This window comes from Cricetulus griseus, assembly GCF_003668045.3.
Source record: "Cricetulus griseus strain 17A/GY chromosome 1 unlocalized genomic scaffold, alternate assembly CriGri-PICRH-1.0 chr1_0, whole genome shotgun sequence".
Lineage (NCBI taxonomy): Eukaryota > Metazoa > Chordata > Mammalia > Rodentia > Cricetidae > Cricetulus > Cricetulus griseus.
This window is the reverse complement of record NW_023276806.1, coordinates 260,800,983-260,818,840: the sequence shown is the minus strand read 5'-3', so window position 1 is coordinate 260,818,840 and position 17,858 is coordinate 260,800,983. Positions and strand designations below refer to the sequence as shown.

At 50.5% G+C, this 17,858-nt stretch overlaps 1 protein-coding gene across 1 annotated transcript; it reads left to right on the top strand.

The window, feature by feature from the left end:
• The first annotated feature begins 5,493 nt into the window (after positions 1 to 5,493).
• On the top strand, positions 5,494 to 17,850 carry Dnmt3l (DNA methyltransferase 3 like). Its single transcript, XM_027394171.2, has 12 exons — positions 5,494 to 5,611; positions 6,056 to 6,145; positions 6,377 to 6,421; positions 7,482 to 7,561; positions 7,637 to 7,749; positions 8,368 to 8,539; positions 9,712 to 9,799; positions 10,783 to 10,877; positions 12,876 to 12,951; positions 13,255 to 13,394; positions 15,139 to 15,224; positions 17,682 to 17,850. The coding sequence occupies exons 1-12, from the start codon at positions 5,494 to 5,496 to the stop codon at positions 17,848 to 17,850; spliced, it is 1,272 nt and encodes a 423-aa protein (XP_027249972.1).
• Positions 17,851 to 17,858: the final 8 nt, after the last annotated feature.

Below are 17,858 nucleotides of genomic sequence, written 5' to 3'. Positions count from 1 at the left end.
CATTGAACTGTGGGTCTGTCAGGTAGAGTTCAACAGCAAGGGGCAAGAAAGCAGAGAGCCCTAGACAAATGACCCTGGACCATGCAAGTTCCTGTCTGGTTCCCCTCATAGTCTAAGCATTCTCAGGGCTCATGACAGAGGCCAGGGGGGTCTTGTAACCTGAAGGACAGGAGCGCCAAGAAAATCAGGGAGGTGTTCTAGAGGCAGATGGAAACACGTGTAGAGGTGGATACAAATGGAAATGGTGGCCCCAGCAAGGTGAGAAAGCACAGCTGGAAGTGGCCTGGGCCATGACAAGCTATTGGAGCAAAGTGCTATGGTCAGGTTGTGCTGGGGCCTCAGGCCCTGTGAGTGTTCTATTCAACTATCAATTGGTTAGCACAACTATCAACTGGTCAGCACAGCCCTGGGATGTGGTACAGCTGGGGCTATGTGGTACACTGGGAGGAGAGCTCAGGCTGCACGAGTGACTGACTCAGTGTCATTCTCATAATGGTGGCCACCAGGGAGATCTGGGCAGGAAACCATGTGTGGCTAGTCCCAGCCTTGGTCTGTTGGGTTCTCCTATCTCCTAACTCAAGGCCCCTCTGAGAGTTCTGCGTGTGCTGAGACTGCTCTCCAGCAAGTGTGTGTAGAACCAGGCAGGAAGGGAGAAGGAACAATATCAGTGCTGAACATGGGTGAAGCAGTCAGCATAAGATCCAGGTACTGGGGAGAGAGAGAGCATCATTGTGAAGGCCTAGTCACCCCAGAGCGGGGGAGGGGGTGTATAGTAAGACAGGCAGAGATGGAGAATGCCCTAAAGGCTGTGTGCAGGAACCGGGACCCTCTCACTGTCCATCACCAGGCTCCAAGCCATAACCATAGCGCCTTTGCAAGTGGCTATGGAGCCGATGACACCCGTGCTATGCCTCCCACAGGTACTGAGAGGCACCACCCGTCCCTCAGCCCCGAAGGAGGCCGCTCACTGGCCTCTCCTGCTGTCTCCTGTAGGTATGTGTTTACTACAGAAACGTCAACCCCTAACCTCCTGTCAACTCAGCACCAAGCCCCCTCACAGAGCCTCCTCACTGACATGGTGGAGTGGACACAGGCCCCAGGCCCTTGCACCCTGCTCACACCTTGCCAGGGTCGCAAGAGCACCAAGGGCACTGATGGAGCTTCTGAGTCCACCAGCTGCAGAATACGCACATTAAGCACCCAGACGCCAAAGGCAGTGTGTGTACCTTTGGGTGATCAGGTGCTGATCCTGTAGCAGCTTGTTAGCCCCTTGTTTTGCAGGGTTACCATCCTCTTAATATCATGCCTGCAGCCTGGGGGTTTCTTCCCAGCTAGGGGCTTCTCCCTTTGAGGGGGCTTCTCCTCAGATGGGGATTCCTCTGCCAAAGGCAATGGACAAAGAAGAACTAAAAACTGCATCATAGACCAAAGTCTGCACTTTTTCATAAAAAGCCTGAAGCTGTCCCAGAACACCCACCACTGTCTGAGCACTGACTGTTACAGGCAAGCATGCCCCAGCCTCTTGTGGGAGATCAACAGAAAGACTCCTGTAGAATTTTGGACTTTCCGTTGTCACATGTGGGGGTTTCCATGACAGTCCACACCTGCAGGTGGTCTGGAGCAGCTAAACTTAGAAGAGGTGGTCTGGGTGACCCGTATCCACACAGGGGCCTACTGCTTGACTAGGGCCATGCCTTAGGTCTTCAGAGGCCCCAGTATGTGGGCTGCATCCATGATCTTCAATGTCTTTACCACAGAGAAGCTGACTAGAGCAGGGGGCTAGCTATTCCATCCCACAGAGGTGCAGAGAACCAAGGAGAAGATGGCCCGGGTCAGGGCTGGAAGGGGTTCTGACAGTTACAAGCAAAGGGATGGAAAGTACCAAACCATTCTTAGCAGAGGTGGGTTGGATCCAGGTGCTGGGGATGCAGCTTGGGGTGGAGACCTGCTGGGGGCTGTTACAGGCCTGCCAGGTCTGCACACCCAGTGTGCTTTGGATCCCAGTAACACCCATGTGTTAATATTAGGTTAAAATTGGTAATGTAATAGAAAATATTCCCAATACCAACAAAAATACCAAATAGCCAGAAAAAGATAAAAGAACTCTGCACTTCTCACACTGGGGAATTTCTTTTTTTTTTTTCTTTTTTTTTGGTTTTTTGAGGCAGAGTTTCTCTATGGCTTTGGAGGCTGTCGTAGAACTTGCTCTGTAGACCAGCCTGCCTCTGCCTCCCAAGTGCTGGGATTAAAGGCATGCACGGCCACCACCACCTGGCTTTCTTGTTCACTTTTTGTTGATGTTATTTGATTATTCTTTTTTGGTGGGAGGGTTCTCATATAGCCTAGGGAAATCACTATGTAGCCAAGGATGATCTTGAACTTCTGATCCTCCTGCCTCCACCAAGTGCTAGGAAGACAGGCATAGGCTGCCTCACCTGATTTATGCAGTGCTACCTGCTAGCTAGACCAGGACATCTCCAGCTGAGCTGTATCCGCAGTCCTGTTGTTTCAGATGGAATCCTACTGTGTAGTCCAGGCTGGCCCTGACTCCTGGGCCCCAGTTTACATTTTCATAAAAGAGGAAGGAAATGGAAAGGTATGCCACTGTCTGGATTTAACATCTAAATTTAGCTTTCTTTCTTGCTTTTTTTTTTTTTTCGGTTTTTCGAGGCAGGGTTTCTCTGTGGCTTTGGAGGGTATCCTGAAACTAGCTCTTGTAGAACAGGCTGGTCTCGAACTCATAGAGATCTGCCTGCCTCTGCCTCTCGAGTGCTGGGATTAAAGGCATATGCCATCACCGCCTGGCTTAACTCAGCTATTTCTTTCTTTCTTTCTTTTTTTTTTTTTCCAGGGTTGAGAACCAAACCCAGGGCCTTGCGCTTGCTAGGCAAGCGCTCTACCACTGAGCTAAATCCCCAACCCCAACTCAGCTATTTCTTAACCTAGAGATATTAAAAGAGTTGCAGTCAAATTAACACTGAACTCTGGCCCTCTGCAAGAGTAGTAAGTGCTTTTACTGCCAAGCCATTTCTCCAGCCTTCACACAGTATTAAAATCACGAGTGCGTGTCTGCGTGTGTGTGTGTGTGTGTGTGTGTGTGTGTGTGTGTGTTTGAGGTCAGAGGATAACATGTGCCAGTTGGTTCCATGAACTCAGAACTCAGGTCATTAGGCTCAGTGGCAAGCACCTTTCCCCACCGCGCCATCTTGCTGGATCTTTTGTTTGTTGTTTTATTTTTCTTTTTTCAGAACTTGACCTCTATGCACACCATGCCAGGCAAGTACACATGTGTGTGCATTGTACACACACAAATAAATACAGTAACTTAAAAAAAGAGCAACAGGTCTGTCTTAATACACGATCTTCCTACATACAATATCACAAAACATTAAATGACACTGGGTGTGATGGTTTAATCCTATAATACCTACCACTCAGGAAGTAGAGACAGGAAGCTTGCCGTGAGCTTGAGGTCAGTCTAGGTACACAATAAACTACAGGACAGCAGGGGCTACAGAGTGAGACCCAGTCTTAAGAACAAACAAGGTGTGGTGGCGCATACTTTTAATTCCAGCATTAGGACACAGAGACAGGCAGATCTCTGTGAATTCCAGGCCTGGTCTATATAATGAGACATGTATAAAAAAAAAGACATTATTAAGATGAATAAAATATTTCTAACATTTACATGAAAATGTCTTAGTATCTTTAACAAAAAGAACCTCCAAATCAGTAAGAAAAAGACAATGGTGAGGGCTTGCCAACTTCTTTGCAGGGTCTTTTAGAAAATACCCGAATCCCAGCAGAGTCATAGGCAGGCAGATCTCTGAGTATGAGGCCAGCCTGTTGTCTCAAAAACAAAACAAAACAAAAAACAGCCAACCAAACAAAAAACCCAAATGTTAAAAACAATGAAACTGAAATCTGGCAACGTAGTTCAGTCTGGTGGAGGCTTGCTGATTGTATGACAGCACAGAGCCCTGGTTCAATTCGCAGCGCCACACCCCTTCCTAAAAGGAGATAAAAAGAGAAAACGTAGAAGATCAGGAAGGACCAGGACAGAGAGACTTAACCAGTTTATCCCACCGCCTGCAGCTGCAGGCTGGTGACCATGCTGGCTCCTCGATTTGGAGAGAGATCTGTGGAAATGTGTAGCTCCTGCCAAATATCAAAACAGATGTTTTCCCAGTTTCATGCACAGTGTCCATCACTGTGCAGATTTGTGGGGGACATGAGGGGTCATTTAGCAAGTTGGGCAAATGTGGTGTCTCAGGACCCCCATTCCTTAGTCTGAAATACAGACAAGGGACCTGGCTGTCTCCTATAACCTGCCTACTCTCTCATCACAAGACCAGCCACAGTGGCACTGGCCTGGATCACTGGGCTGAGGTGAGCAGTCACGTGTCTCACTGTACAGTGACCTCTATATTGAACCTTTTTTTGTTTTTGTTTTTTTTCTTTTGTTTTTTTGAGTGGCTTTGGAGGCTGTCCTGGAACTAGCTCTTGTAGACCAGGCTGGTTTGGAACTCATACTGAACCTTGTATAAGTCACTGACCTTGTCCCTTGAAGCCTAGAGTCAGGAACCATGTTCCCAGGGTCTCCCCACAACTTTTGCCCTTCATTATAACCAGTGGATTCGATGAGCCACTGTGGTATCCTGGAAGGGACTGGTGGGCGTGAATGAATTCACCCTTTAGGCCAGGTAAAAAGAACAATTCATTAAGCACTCTGAAAGAGCTTGCCAGATCTTCCCTGTACATTACAAACAGTGGCAGTTACAGCATCACACTCGTGGTCCTGTAAGTCCTACTCCGACCCCGACCTTGTCTCAGCCCACGGCTCTCTCTTCTTCCCCCTCCCCCACTCACCAACCCTTTGTCATCCCCACTCCCACCATATCTCCTTGGCCCCACCCATCCCCCCTCTACATAATCAGGAACCCTATCTCCCGGCTCCCTAACCTCAGAGTGTGTGAGGCTTAGTGCCTCCCTTCCCCCACCCCCGCCTTATTTCAGCCCTGAGCTGCCCTCCTACCCCTCCTCCATAACCCCTCCTCTGAAGACTTTCTCCCTCCCCCACCCCTACCCTGGACCCCTCTCCCACTTACAAGGTTCCCTAAGCCCCTTCAGCCCCGCCCCATCCACCCACCCCCACTCCTTCCCTGAATCCCCCCCCCACGTGCTGGGCTCCTCAAGCCCCGCCCCTGAGTGCCTGCCCCCACACCCTCAACCCCACCATCCCAAGCCCTTCACAGGGTCCACACAGCACTTCGCTCTTATCCCTACTTGCCTTAAGGTCCCTTAAACCTTCCTTCTCTCTTCCTCCCCATAAGTCACCACTAGGCCCCAAGAGAACCCAGCCCGGCCCTTTACACCCTCCTCCCATCATCTCTCACCACGTTGCAGGGTTCTGACGACCCTGCGGACACACCTCTTGAAGTCTCCAGCCACCGGCCATTCTTTGGACACAGATCCTTCTCGCAGACAACCTCCATGGGTTCCCGGGAGAATTCTTCTTGCTCCAAGGCCCTTGAAACTTGGGACCTGGAGACGCTGGACAGCTCTAGCCGGGACTCTGCCAGCCACCTGGAAGAGCAATGGCGGAAATTCTGTGAGATCCTCAGGCCTTTTTCTTCCTCTCCATCTCTCCTCCTCTTCCCTGCCCTCCTCTTACTCCACAGGGTCCTTAGCAGAGGGTCTGAACTGTCACCAGAAGGTGGGAACATGCATCCCAGAGGGGTTTACCAGGTATAGAGGGAGGCAGGGCGACATGGACACTGGGAAGTGGCCTACCTGAAAATACATTCAGGCTGGGACTGGATAGGTGAAGGGGATCCCATAGGGCCCACTCTCCCCTACCAATCATTTTGAAGCTGATGCTGCGGCTTTTCTTGTCCCTAATTCCCAGATGGGTGGGGTGGATGTCACCATGGCTTGGCTGGGCAGTCTAGTGGAGCCCTTGGCCAGTGCTGGCTACGGGTAGCCGACCGTTCACTTGCGTCTATCTTGAGTCCCTTATGGGGACACCCTGTGATGGTGCCTTCTCTATCTGAAGCCCCCGTCCTCAATGAAGAGGACAGCACGGATATTGTACTGGAAGACTCCCGGGAGCTGCTGTCCTTAACTTCACCCCCGCCAGGCAGAGGTAAGGCCCCACCCAAGTAATAAACTTATCTTCTGGATGAGGACCGCAGAGTCAGGAAATGCATGGAATGCCCCTGAATCATTCAGGATGCCCCCGCCCCAGACAAGGGCGGCATTCAGTGGGTGTTGGGGGGGGGTATTCCTTGTATCCCAGTCCCCTCAGAAGGCAAGTTTACCATACATGTTCCAATGAGGAGCCAGGAAAGGAAAGAGGCTACTTTTTCTCTTCCAGAGATCATCAGGTATGAAGTCAGTGTGAACCGACGGAACATCGAAGGTGAGTTTGCACGTTTGCCTGTGACCCAGCAAAACAGTGTCGGCCCCACCAGAAAGCTTGCTTCAGCCTCACTCAGCCATCCCAGAAAGTGGGAACAATCCTGGTGCCCACGGGATATTCTCTCCCCTTCCCCCCAACACCAGCACCAGATTTAAGACATGTGGTTGAAACTTTTGTGTATCTGGTCTGGGCATGATGGTGCGCCCCATTAATCCCAGCACTCAGGAGGCAGAGGACAGAAGATCTCTGAGGTTGAGGTCAGCCTGGTCTACAGAGTGAGTTTCGGGACAGCCAGGGCTACAGAGAGAAACCTGTCTTGAACTCTACCCCACCCACAAAGAAAATGTGTGTTTACATCATCCACTACTTAATTAAGACTATGCTGAGTTCTCAGTAGAGTGCCTACTCATTTTGCAGGAAGCTCTAGGTTCTAACACCAGCACCCTATAAACTGGGTGTGGTGACACACCCTGTAACCCAACATTCGGGAGGTGGGAGAACCAGAAGTTCAAGGTCATCCTTAGTGAGGACGAAGCCAGCTTGAGATGTATGTGACCCTGTCAGAAAGAGAAAGGGGGAAAAAGGAAAATGAAAATACATCTAGGAGCTGGAGAGATGGCTCAGCCATTAAGAGCACTGACTGCTCTTCCAGAGGTCTTGAGTAAAGTTCCCAGCACCCACGTGGAGACTCACAACCATCTATAGTGGGATCTGATGCCCTCTGCTGGAATAAAGGAGTATGTGCAGAAAGAGCCCTCACACATAAGTTAATCTTTTTTTTTTTTAATGTGTATCGGTTCATAGGGACTCCAAGCTCTTGAGTCAATGATCTGTTTCTCTGGATTGGCCAATATGGGAGTCCCTGAGTTTCCTTAGGCATTTTAGGATCAACATGTCAGATCTGGGGTTTGGAGATGTCTGCCCTTCATTTAGGGCATCTTGTTTTCCCACCAAGTCTTCCCATTTATGACCCCAACACGTGCTTCTTGGGTCTTTCCTGGTCTCCTTCGGGGTCCTTGGACTGTTTTTGTTAAGTCTGTTCCCTCTCTGCTCTCTCTAGACATCTGCCTAGGTTGTGGAAGTCTCCAGGTGTACACGCAGCACCCCTTATTTGAGGGGGGGATATGTGCCTCGTGTAAGGTAAGCAGGGAGACAATGGTACTCGCTTGGCACTGGAGGGGGAGATGGCATACTCAGTCTTTGCTCCCTGTTCAGGACAATTTCCTGGAAACCCTCTTCCTTTATGATGAGGATGGGCACCAGAGCTACTGTACCATCTGCTGCTCTGGGGACACCCTGTTCATCTGTGAGAGCCCCGACTGTACCAGGTGAGGCAGGGCCCAACTCCGCATTGCTCCTCTCAAAAGAGCCACGCCCAACATGAGACACGGGTACCGAGGGTGTGTAGCTGTGATGCCACTGCATGGCCGTTCCCTCCGTCCTTATGAAATGTAAGGGTGGGTGCTAGCACTCTGCCTCGGAGGCTGCTAGCCATGAGTTGGAACCAAGATTGTTTGGGGCACAGGTGGCACACTCACCGTAAATTGTTAAATCAGCATCCTGAGCTCCATCCATGACGCTCCCTGCCCCGCCCTTCTGGACATCTTCCTCTTTACATCCCTGAAATCAACAGTCCCCTTCCCAGCCAGCTGCTCCTGCACATGGTTTTTCTTAGAACCCTTAAAATGTGTGTGCAGGCTTCAGAGTTGAGGGGGGAAGGCTTAGGGGAATGAGGTCCGCCATTTTGGGTATACCCACCTCACATCTACGGTGTTGAGTCCCCTTCCCAACCTACAGCCAGGCCCACCCACCCAGCACTGAGAGACACGCCTCTGATGAGCCCAGAGAGAAACAGATGGTTCCCTCCAGAACAAGGTGCTGGCTTGCCTTGCGGTCACCCGATGGCAGTATGATTTGGGTCACCGTGGTTTTCGGTTTGACTCTAGATGCTACTGTTTCGAGTGTGTGGATATCCTGGTAGGCCCTGGGACCTCAGAACGAATCAATGCCATGGCCTGCTGGGTTTGCTTCCTGTGCCTGCCTTTCGCTCGTAGCGGACTGCTGCAGAGGCGAAGACAGTGGCGTCACCAGCTGAAGGCCTTCTATGATCTAGAAGGGGTAAGGACAACCAGGGCTGGATCTGCTGCGGCCCTTTATTGGCTGTCAAGTGTGCACATACCCTATCACATGATAAGGCTCTTGCCATAATGCCCCTTTTCTGTCGGAAAGCAAGTGTCACTGGTGTTTTGTTCTGAAGGTCTCAGGTAGCCCAGGATGGCCTTGAACTCAGTGAGCTTCTGCCCCCGAGTACTGAGATTTCAGGTACCACATTTATAAAGACTGAATCCAGGGTTGAAGGCTCCGCAAGCGCTTTACCATGAGTTTCGTCTCTGGTCATCATTTGGTTTCTTCCAAGCCTAGGGATGATTACTGGTCACAAGTAGAACAGGAGCTCTGTCCACAGACATAGAAGTCCATCAAATTGGCTTGAATGCTTAGCCAACATGGTACCCCATATGCGGCCATGGCTGCCATCTCAAGGGTGAAACCCAGAGGGGTTAAATCAGTCACAGGTGCAGAAGACTGGACTGTGTGTCTCCTCTCCCCCAAAACATGTGTCAAGGTCATAAACCGGAGACCTGAAAACACAACCTGGTTTGGAAGTGGTGTCACTTAGCTGAGGTGGAGATAAGAGCAGTTTGGAATGAGGTGGCTTCAGCATGAAGTGGTAGTGTCCTTATAAGAGAAGGAGTTTTGGCGGGGTTGAGAAATGGAGGAAAAAACCTAGTGATGAAGGCAGAGGCAGCACATAGCCTTTAGGAGCCACAGTGTGCTGAGCCCAGCAGCTGGGAAGAGGCCTAGGATGGTGTCCTAAAGCCTCAGAGGCCACCAGCCCTGCCGTCACCTGGGTTACTGGGCTATGGGGATGGTTTTACTCTCCTGGAGTCTTGGAGACCTACAGAGCTATCCTCTACTAGGATCAGTGTCCCCTAACTTCAGAGAAACCATACCCTGATTCCCATTAGATATGTGGGGTCCAGATGAGAGACCTAGACCTGGGGAGTGGATGGGGTTGGCCTCTGGGGCGGGATGGACAGCACTAGTCACTACAGGGACAGCCAGGCCTTGGCAGGGGTGTTCCAGGTGGCTCTCAGTTGAGTCCTGTCCATCCAGGGAATGACAGCTGTAGGAGCCACTTAGCTATGACTCAATCAGCTCTCACTGAGCAGCCAGCACATATCCTTTTGCCTTTTTCTCTTTTTTCCTTTTTTCTTCTATTTCCTTTCCAGGCAAGCCCTCTGGAGATGTACAAGACAGTGTCTGCGTGGAAGAGACAGCCCATGCGGGTGCTGAGCCTTTTTGGGAATATTGATAAAGGTGAGTGTAGTCACATCAAATGACACTCCAGAAGAGCGGACAGGAGGAGCTCAGAGTGGTCTGGTGTCCTCTGCCTGGCTGTTAGGCTGCCTCTGGACACCTGAGGCAGGGAGTAGGGATTGAGAATAGACTACCAGTCCAGTTTCTTCCTCAGACTCCTAGAGCTGAGAGAACTGAGTATCCCAGGAAAGGGTGTGACAAGCAGAGAAACCCCCAACTGTGTGCCCAAGCAGGAGGGAAGGTGAAAAGGCTCAGAGAACTGGAACCCAGGCAAGGACCCAAGAGGAGGAGGCAGGAATGGGGAGGGGCAAGCCTGCAAGGGTAGATGGGAACTACTGCTGGTGAGGAGGCTGGGTTCTGGCAGCTCTGCCCCACTCAAACATAGACTGCCCCAGCCTCCCCGCCTTCCTGAACCCTCCTTTCTATACTTGAATCTCCCAACCTGGCTATGTTTTCTCCTGGAGTCCTGTCCCTTGGACTTCTCTGATCCCCATGTGCCCAGCACGCACTGAAGGTACTCTATTCTCTGGCTAAGTCATATCCCACTAAGGATGCCTCGAGGAGAGTGTCCAGTGACCCCAAAGTGTGTCACAAGGACCCCATGTGATAGTGTATATCACTATACCTTAAGGACATCCAGCAAGGGCTCGACTTGCCCAATCTCTCTTTCTCGGGGGTCTGAAGGAAGTCCACCTACTCTGTATGTCGCCATTCTGGTTCAAAGATGACACCAATATGGATGCCACAGCCCCACTGGTTGCCTAAGCCAGCAAGTGAGAGCATGGTTCAGAAAGAGAGTTTTGCAACACATTTCATGACTTTCATAAATTAACACTCAGGAAGTTTGTCCTTGGGGCTCTGACACTGGAAAAGATCAAGCTGCTGTTCCATGACAGGAAAATTTGCACTGTCATGCCATTCCCACTCTTCGGGGACAGAGCCCACAGTCTGCTCTTTGTCCATCTTGTCTGTCCTCCCTCCAGAGCTAAAGAGTTTGGGCTTTTTGGAAAGTGGCTCTCGCACTGAGGAAGGAAGACTGAAGTACTTGGATGATGTCACAAATGTTGTGAGGAGAGACGTAAGTTGAGGGGGCGGGGGGTGGGCTGCCACGGCCAGGTGTGCCAGTGGAGAGACGGACGGCAGGGCCTGGCGGGAAGGGGCAAGAGGAGAGGGAGGAAGATGGGAGAAAGGGAGCCCTGGAGGGGCAGGAAGGAGCGTACTGAGTGCAAGACACTGCTAGAAGTCTTCAGACCAGCATGGGGTCCTGGGTCTGGCAGGAGCACACACACACACACACACACACACACACACACACACACACACACACACGCACGCACGCACGCACGCACGCACGCACGCACGCCGCAGTGTAGTTACCATTGTTGTATCTCACAGAGGGAGGCAGGAGCAGAATGCTTTTCTGACTTCTGCATGGCCCTCAGTCCTGATGGGGCAAGCAGCCAGACATCTTGAAATCCATGTGGCTGGTTTCTGCTGCCTAGGATGGGGTATATGCATGGGTGGAGGGGCTCCACCCCACCCTACCATCTCATTGCTGCAAGCCTTGAGCTGAGCAGCCAACAGTTGATCATATGATCAACTTCTTCCGAACACAAATCTGGTGCTGTCTTGTCCCTGTGGTGGGAACCCTTTTCCATGCCTCCTGGCAACACGGGCGGCCGGGTTGGAGGAGGGGGGGAAGCAGGGGCAAGTTGCATTTGGGCCTCCTTATATAGACAGTTGGGGTGATGGTCTTTAACCCAGAACCCCGACTACTTCCTCTGGCCAGATCCCAACCAGTCATTGGCCCTGTAGGATTCCAGGTAGAGAAGTTGGGAATATAGGGAGCATAAGAGCCAAGAAGTTAGGGCCTAATTTGGGAGTCATGCTACTACTGAGAAATGAGAAGATCCAAGAAAGAATGGGCCTGTTCTAGATTGGAGAAAGCATGCTTGGACATCTTAGAACTAATTTTTCTTTCTAAGATTTATTTATTATGCATGTAGTGTTCTGTCTGCATGTATGCCTACATGCCGGGAGAGGGCACCAGATCTCATAGATGGTTGTGAGTCTCGTCGTGGGTGCTGGGAATTGAACTCAGGAACTCTGGAGGAATAGCCAGTGTTCTTACCATATCTCCAGCCACTAAATTTTTTGTCCTTGTTTTGTTTTTGTTTTGTTTTTCCAGACAGGGTTTCTCTGTGTAGCCCTGGCTGTCCTGGAACTTGCTCTGCGGACTAGGCTGGCCTCCAACTCAGAGAGACCCACCTACCTCTGCCTCCTGAGTGCTGGGACTAAAGGTGTGTGCCACCACTGCCTGGCTCAGCCCTGGACATTCTTTTAAGAAACAGTTCCTCCTGGCAATCATGGTGCACACCTTTAATCCCAGCCCTCGGGAGGCACAGGCAAAGCAGATCTCAAATTTCGAATCCAGCCTGGTCTACAGAGTGAGTTCCAGGACAGCCAGGGCTACACAGAGACCATGTCTCTTGAAAAACAAACAAACAAAAATGTCCAGGGCTAGAGAGGCCATTGGTGGAGAGGGACCTTGGGCCACTTGTGCAAACGGAGGGCTCCTTGTTTGTCTGCACTTGGCAGGGTTGGGGCTGGCTATTTCATTCTCTTCCTAACTGGCTAGCAAGTGACACCTCACCCCCCACCCCCAGTACTTTGGGAATTGTTTATGGTGGTCAGACCATGTCTACCCTGCTGTCTGTTCCCAGATGCTGGCTCTCAGCACAATCTCAAATTTCCCAGAAAGATATGGAATCCCTCAGACTGAATGAGTACGTGTTTTCCCTCTAGGACTAGTACCCCTTTTAAAAGCAACAGTTTATCCAAAGAATCTCAGATATGGAATGTTCTCAGGCTACCACTGTTTGAGCTTCTCCTGAGAGCCATTGGTATCTGGGTATCTCTCCCAAGGCTTCGCTAGGAGGTCTGTTTGGGTCACTCATAAGGTACATCACTGGGGAGATGAGAGGAATACAAAGGCACTAATGCTGGCCACCAGTGGGGGAAACACTTCGCTTTCAGCCATCATTGTCCCATCAATAATGATGTGTGTGTTCCCTAGGTGGAGAGATGGGGTCCCTTTGACCTTGTGTATGGCTCAACACAGCCCCTAGGCTACTCTTGTGACCACTGCCCTGGTAAGTTTCAAGAAATGGGCTGTTTTCAGCTCCAGTCACCTGAGAATCTTGCCTTCAATCCTGTCACCTCTACCTTGTCCTCGAATCCCTTCACGTCACCTCAGCCTTCAGACAGGGCAGAAATCACACACACTGCTATAACTAACAGGCGAATTTGCACATGCTCAGTGTGCTGTCGGGGGCTGTAGACTAAATGGACATTTGCGTTCCCATCTTCACAATGGGACAGCAGAGGTGCCGTCCTGGCCCTCCCCGCACCCAGCCCTTGCCATCTGAACTGGCCTTCCCCCTGCTTCACCACAGGATGGTACATGTTCCAATTTCACCGGATACTGCAATACGCCCGGCCTCACCCAGGGAGTCAGCAGCCTTTCTTCTGGATATTTGTGGACAATCTGCTGCTGTCTGAGGATGACCAAGTCACAGCAGCCCGCTTCTTTCAGGTGGGTGTATCTGGGGCTAGGAGCTTAGCCTGTACCCAGCTCTGGGACTCTACTCTGCTGCCCTGGTGTGTGCAGGGCCACAAGGACATTGGGCACCTGAGACACAGACTGCAGATTTGCAGGACACTGGCCCCTGTAGGGTCAGCCTTGAAGGGCAATTCCCCTTCCTCTTACACCACTCCTGTTTATGTAGTCACAGCCAGCCAGATCCATGGCCTCTCCTACTCTCACCTTTCAGCCTGCACACATGACCACATCCACTCAAACCAAACACACTAACCACATGGCACGCATGCCCACTCCATGCACTCACACGCTCGTGCGCGCTCATTCTGAACAGCCTGTTTGTCTCCCCTGTTACCTGCAAGGTCAGTGCAGACACCACATGGGGGCCAGTGTGTCAGGGATAGATAGCTGTGGAGGCTGAGGAATGACTGACAGTCTTGGACATAGGAGATGAGAGATGGCGAGAAACGAAGAAGCCCTCACCTCCCAGGAGATACGATGGCAGCGGTGGGGAGTTTGGCCTACTATGGAAGTAGAAAGGATGGGGACTCATAGGCACCAGACAATTGCCCTGAGTACTTAACAGAAAAATCAATCAGGAATGAAAGGCTCTGCTTGTCAAGTGCTGGGCTTCAAGGTGTGCATACCATACCCAGCCTCCTGTGTTCTTTTTTAACATTTGTGAGGTGGCCAGATTATCCCCCTGCTCCACCCATCCATTAATGGGCTATAGTATATGGTTAGAGCTGCTAGGAATGAACTATCCTTGCATTCCTAGGAAAACCGGCTTGACCATGGTGAGTTATTTTAACACAGGGCTAAGACCTGTGGGAAGTGTTATAGGTAGGAGGACTGAGTTGACAAGGCTAAAAGGAGGTTGGTCTGTGGTTTTCTCTTTTGTGGGATCCTTATCAGGTTTTTGTTTCTGTGTTTGAATCTGGTTCACAGAAATGTTTTATATGGTGAAAGAATTCTATGAAATTATATTGCTTGGTACTTAAAACAAACAAACAAAAATTGTGAGCTGGGTGCTTTTACTTTTAGTCCTAGCAGAGGAGGAGGTTATCTGTGAATTGAAGGCCTGTCTGGTCTACATAGTAAGTGCCGGGCCAGCCAGGGCTATATGGTGAGACTCTGTGTCCACCGAGACCCCACCACCACAAAAAAGAGAGAGAGAGAGATCGAGAGAGAGAGAGAGAGAGAGAGAGAGAGAGAGAGAGAGAGAGAGAGAGAGAAGGAAAGAAAGAAAGAAAGAAAGAAAGAAAGAAAGAAAGAAAGAAAGAAAGAAAGAAAGAGAAAGGAAGGAAGGAAAGAAAGAAAGAAGAAAAGAAAAATCTATGACGATGCTGTCTTTTTCTGATTTTTTTGAGACAGCGTTTCTCTGTGTATCCCTGGCTGTCCTGGAACTCACTCTGTAGAGATCCTCCTGCCTCTGCCTCCAGAGTGCTGGGATTAAAGGCGTGTACTGTCACCACTACCCAGAGATTTTTGTCTTTTCAGAAGTCAGTGTTTTGGAAAGTTATCCTAGAACATAACCCATTTCAGTGGTTTTAAAAAGTATTTTTATAGAGTTGATCAAAGTGTTCTCCAGGTTTAGTTCTTCTTAAGTTATGTAAGGAGAAATAAGTACCCTGTCTGTGAGTAGTGCCACAGCCTGCACAGTCTGTTGACTGTGTGTCCCATGGGGAGGATATTACATTTGTGTCCTGCTGACCCACAGCCCCCTCTTTTCCCACAGACGGAGGCTGTGACCCTCCAGGATGTCCGCGGCAGAGTCCTCCAGAATGCTGTGCGGGTATGGAGCAACATCCCAGGCTTGAAGAGGTATCTCTTCAGGGCAGGGACATTACAGACTCAGAGGCAGAGGAAACCGTGCATGCTGGTAGAGTCAGGCCTACACAGTCCCGTGCTCCATCTGACCGTGTCTCAGCAACCACTTGTCCACCACAACCCTAAACACAATGGGGCTCAGGGTGTCTCTGCACTGAGGGACTCTCCCTGTGTTTACTCAATGCCTCCTGATCTTGCCTCAGGCCTAGAGAAGTGTTTCCTCATCCTCAGGAGAAAGTCCAGACTCCTAGCCATGGGCTTCAGGACACATCCTCAACTGTGCAGGCCAGTTACCCCCAGCCTTCTGAAGTTCCTGCCCTACGCACACTCATGCTTACCCACACACTCATTCATATAGACTGACGCAACTCCCTAACACATTCACACACCCACTCGCTCACAGACTTGGGTGTAGATTGAGCCAGTTTGAACTGTCTCTGAGACTGCAAATTCGTGTCCTTTCCTGCCCTATACTGAGTTTCTGGAAACTTCCCACCCACTTCCTCTATCCCAGCATTTTCCTGGCTCCTAGCCGGTATGCCAGTCAGGTACCACCAGGTTCCCTCACCTGGTAGCTTTCTGGACTTGGACTGAGGTGGAGCTGAGGAGACATACACTTTCCCCGAACATTTTTTTTTTTTTTGGATGCTTCTAAGTAAGGTATGGTCTCCTGCCTGATAGTAGGAGAGGGACAGAAAATGAGTTGAACCATTGGCAAAAGAAGTCAAGATCTATTCCTGTCAGCTGTGGGCCTATCAGGCATGTCACACGCAGGCGTAGAAGGAGACTTTTTCCCAACTAGTCTGGATTCTACTGAACCAGTTTCTCTCTGCCCACTGGGTCCTGGAAGCTGCTATGCAATAACCCACTGAGGCTTAATATCAGTTACAATTGTTTGGCCAATAGCTTAGGCTTCTCACTGGCTAGTTCTCTCTTATAAATTAACCCATTTTTATTAATCTGTGTATCACCACATGGCTGTGGCTTACCTAGGTAATGCCCTGGCGTCCTGCCTCCCTGTTGGTTACATGGTGTCTTCTGGACCCTGGCTTCCTTCCTCTGTATCTTTGTTTAGATTGCCTGCCTAGCTAAATTCTGCCTGTCCATTGGCCAAAACAGTTTTATTCATCAACCAATAAGAGAAACACATAGTCACAGCCTCCAGAAGGACATCCCTCCTCACACAGGCCTTATATTCCCTAACAACAAACATGTTTTGGAAGCAATTACATATAGTCCAGCCAACTCTAATACATGTGGCTGTATAAGTGGTACCTGCCTCCCTCCTTTTGAGCTGCCCCTCCCCCCAATGGGGTCTTGCCAGGTTTGGAGTGTAGAGGGACAGCTTCTTTCCTCCTAGACCCCAGCCCCACCTCTTTTCTGATTGAGGGCCCCCAAAGGAAGTTGAGGGCTTGGGTACCCCTGCAGCTAGGGTCACTTGGCTCCTGGAGGAAACTGCAGGCTCTTTGCTTTCAGGGTGGCTTCACAGTGAGGTGAAAGAGTCATCTTGCTCACTGAAGTAAGAATTATCTTGCAAGGTTCACAGGCAGCTCCTCTAATATCTGCCTCCATGTGACCACTGTCATCCCTGGGGGCAGGGGGAAACATGAAGACAGGATAGAATGTAGGGAAAGTGGAGGGCCGGCCTTCTGACATGCCATTCACTGCTTCTGTGTGCCCCCAAAGAGATGGAGATGGGGCTGGGCACACAGAAAGGGGATACTAGGTGTCGTATCTGGGGGTGGGGGCTCCCAGATAAAGCTCACATACTCTAGGAGCCCCTGGCATGGGCTCACCACTTGTGCCAGCTGGGTTTGTCATGTCAGGCCTCCTGGAAAATAGTGTCTGTGCACACTTGAAGGGTCTCACTGATCTTTACCCTTGCTCTGTGTGAGTTACTGCCTGGGATGGCTCACATCCACTTCTAGCAACTTCTAGGCTCCCTCTTCACACCAAAAAGGGGAATATGCTGGGCAGGATCAAAGATGAACAGTCTCAGCTGGGCTGTCGTGGGAAGTGGGACAAATGCGGTTTTGTTGTTTTTTCTTTTGGTTTTTCGAGCTATGGTTTCTCTGTGTAACAGCCCTGGTTGAGTTGGAACTCATTCTGTAGACCAGGCTGGCCTTGAATCCCCCCCCAGCCCAATGCAGCATTACTTTCTTTCTTTCTCTTTCTTTCTTTTTTCCTTTCTTCCTTTCTTCCTTCCTTCCTTCCTTCCTTCCTTCCTTCCTTCCTTCCTTCCTTCCTTCCTTCTCTTTCTCCCCTTTAGTTTTTCAAGACAGGGTTTCTCTGGCTTTGGAGGCTGTCCTGGAACTCACTCTGTAGACCAGGCTGGCCTGGAACTCACAGAGATCCGCCTGCCTCTGCCTCCCGAGTGCTGGGACTAAAGGTGTATGCCACCAATGCTTGGCTCAGAGCAGCATCTCTAACAGGTGATTCTTTCCTTGGTAGCAAACACTCGGCCCTGACACCAAAGGAGGAGCAGTCCCTGGAAGGACACGTTAGAACCAGAGCCAAGGTGGCCGCCCAGAAAACTGACGCCCTGGTGAAGAACTGCCTTCTCCCTCTGAGAGAGTATTTCAAGTATTTTTCTCAGAACCCACTTCCTCTTTACAAATGAATCACGAT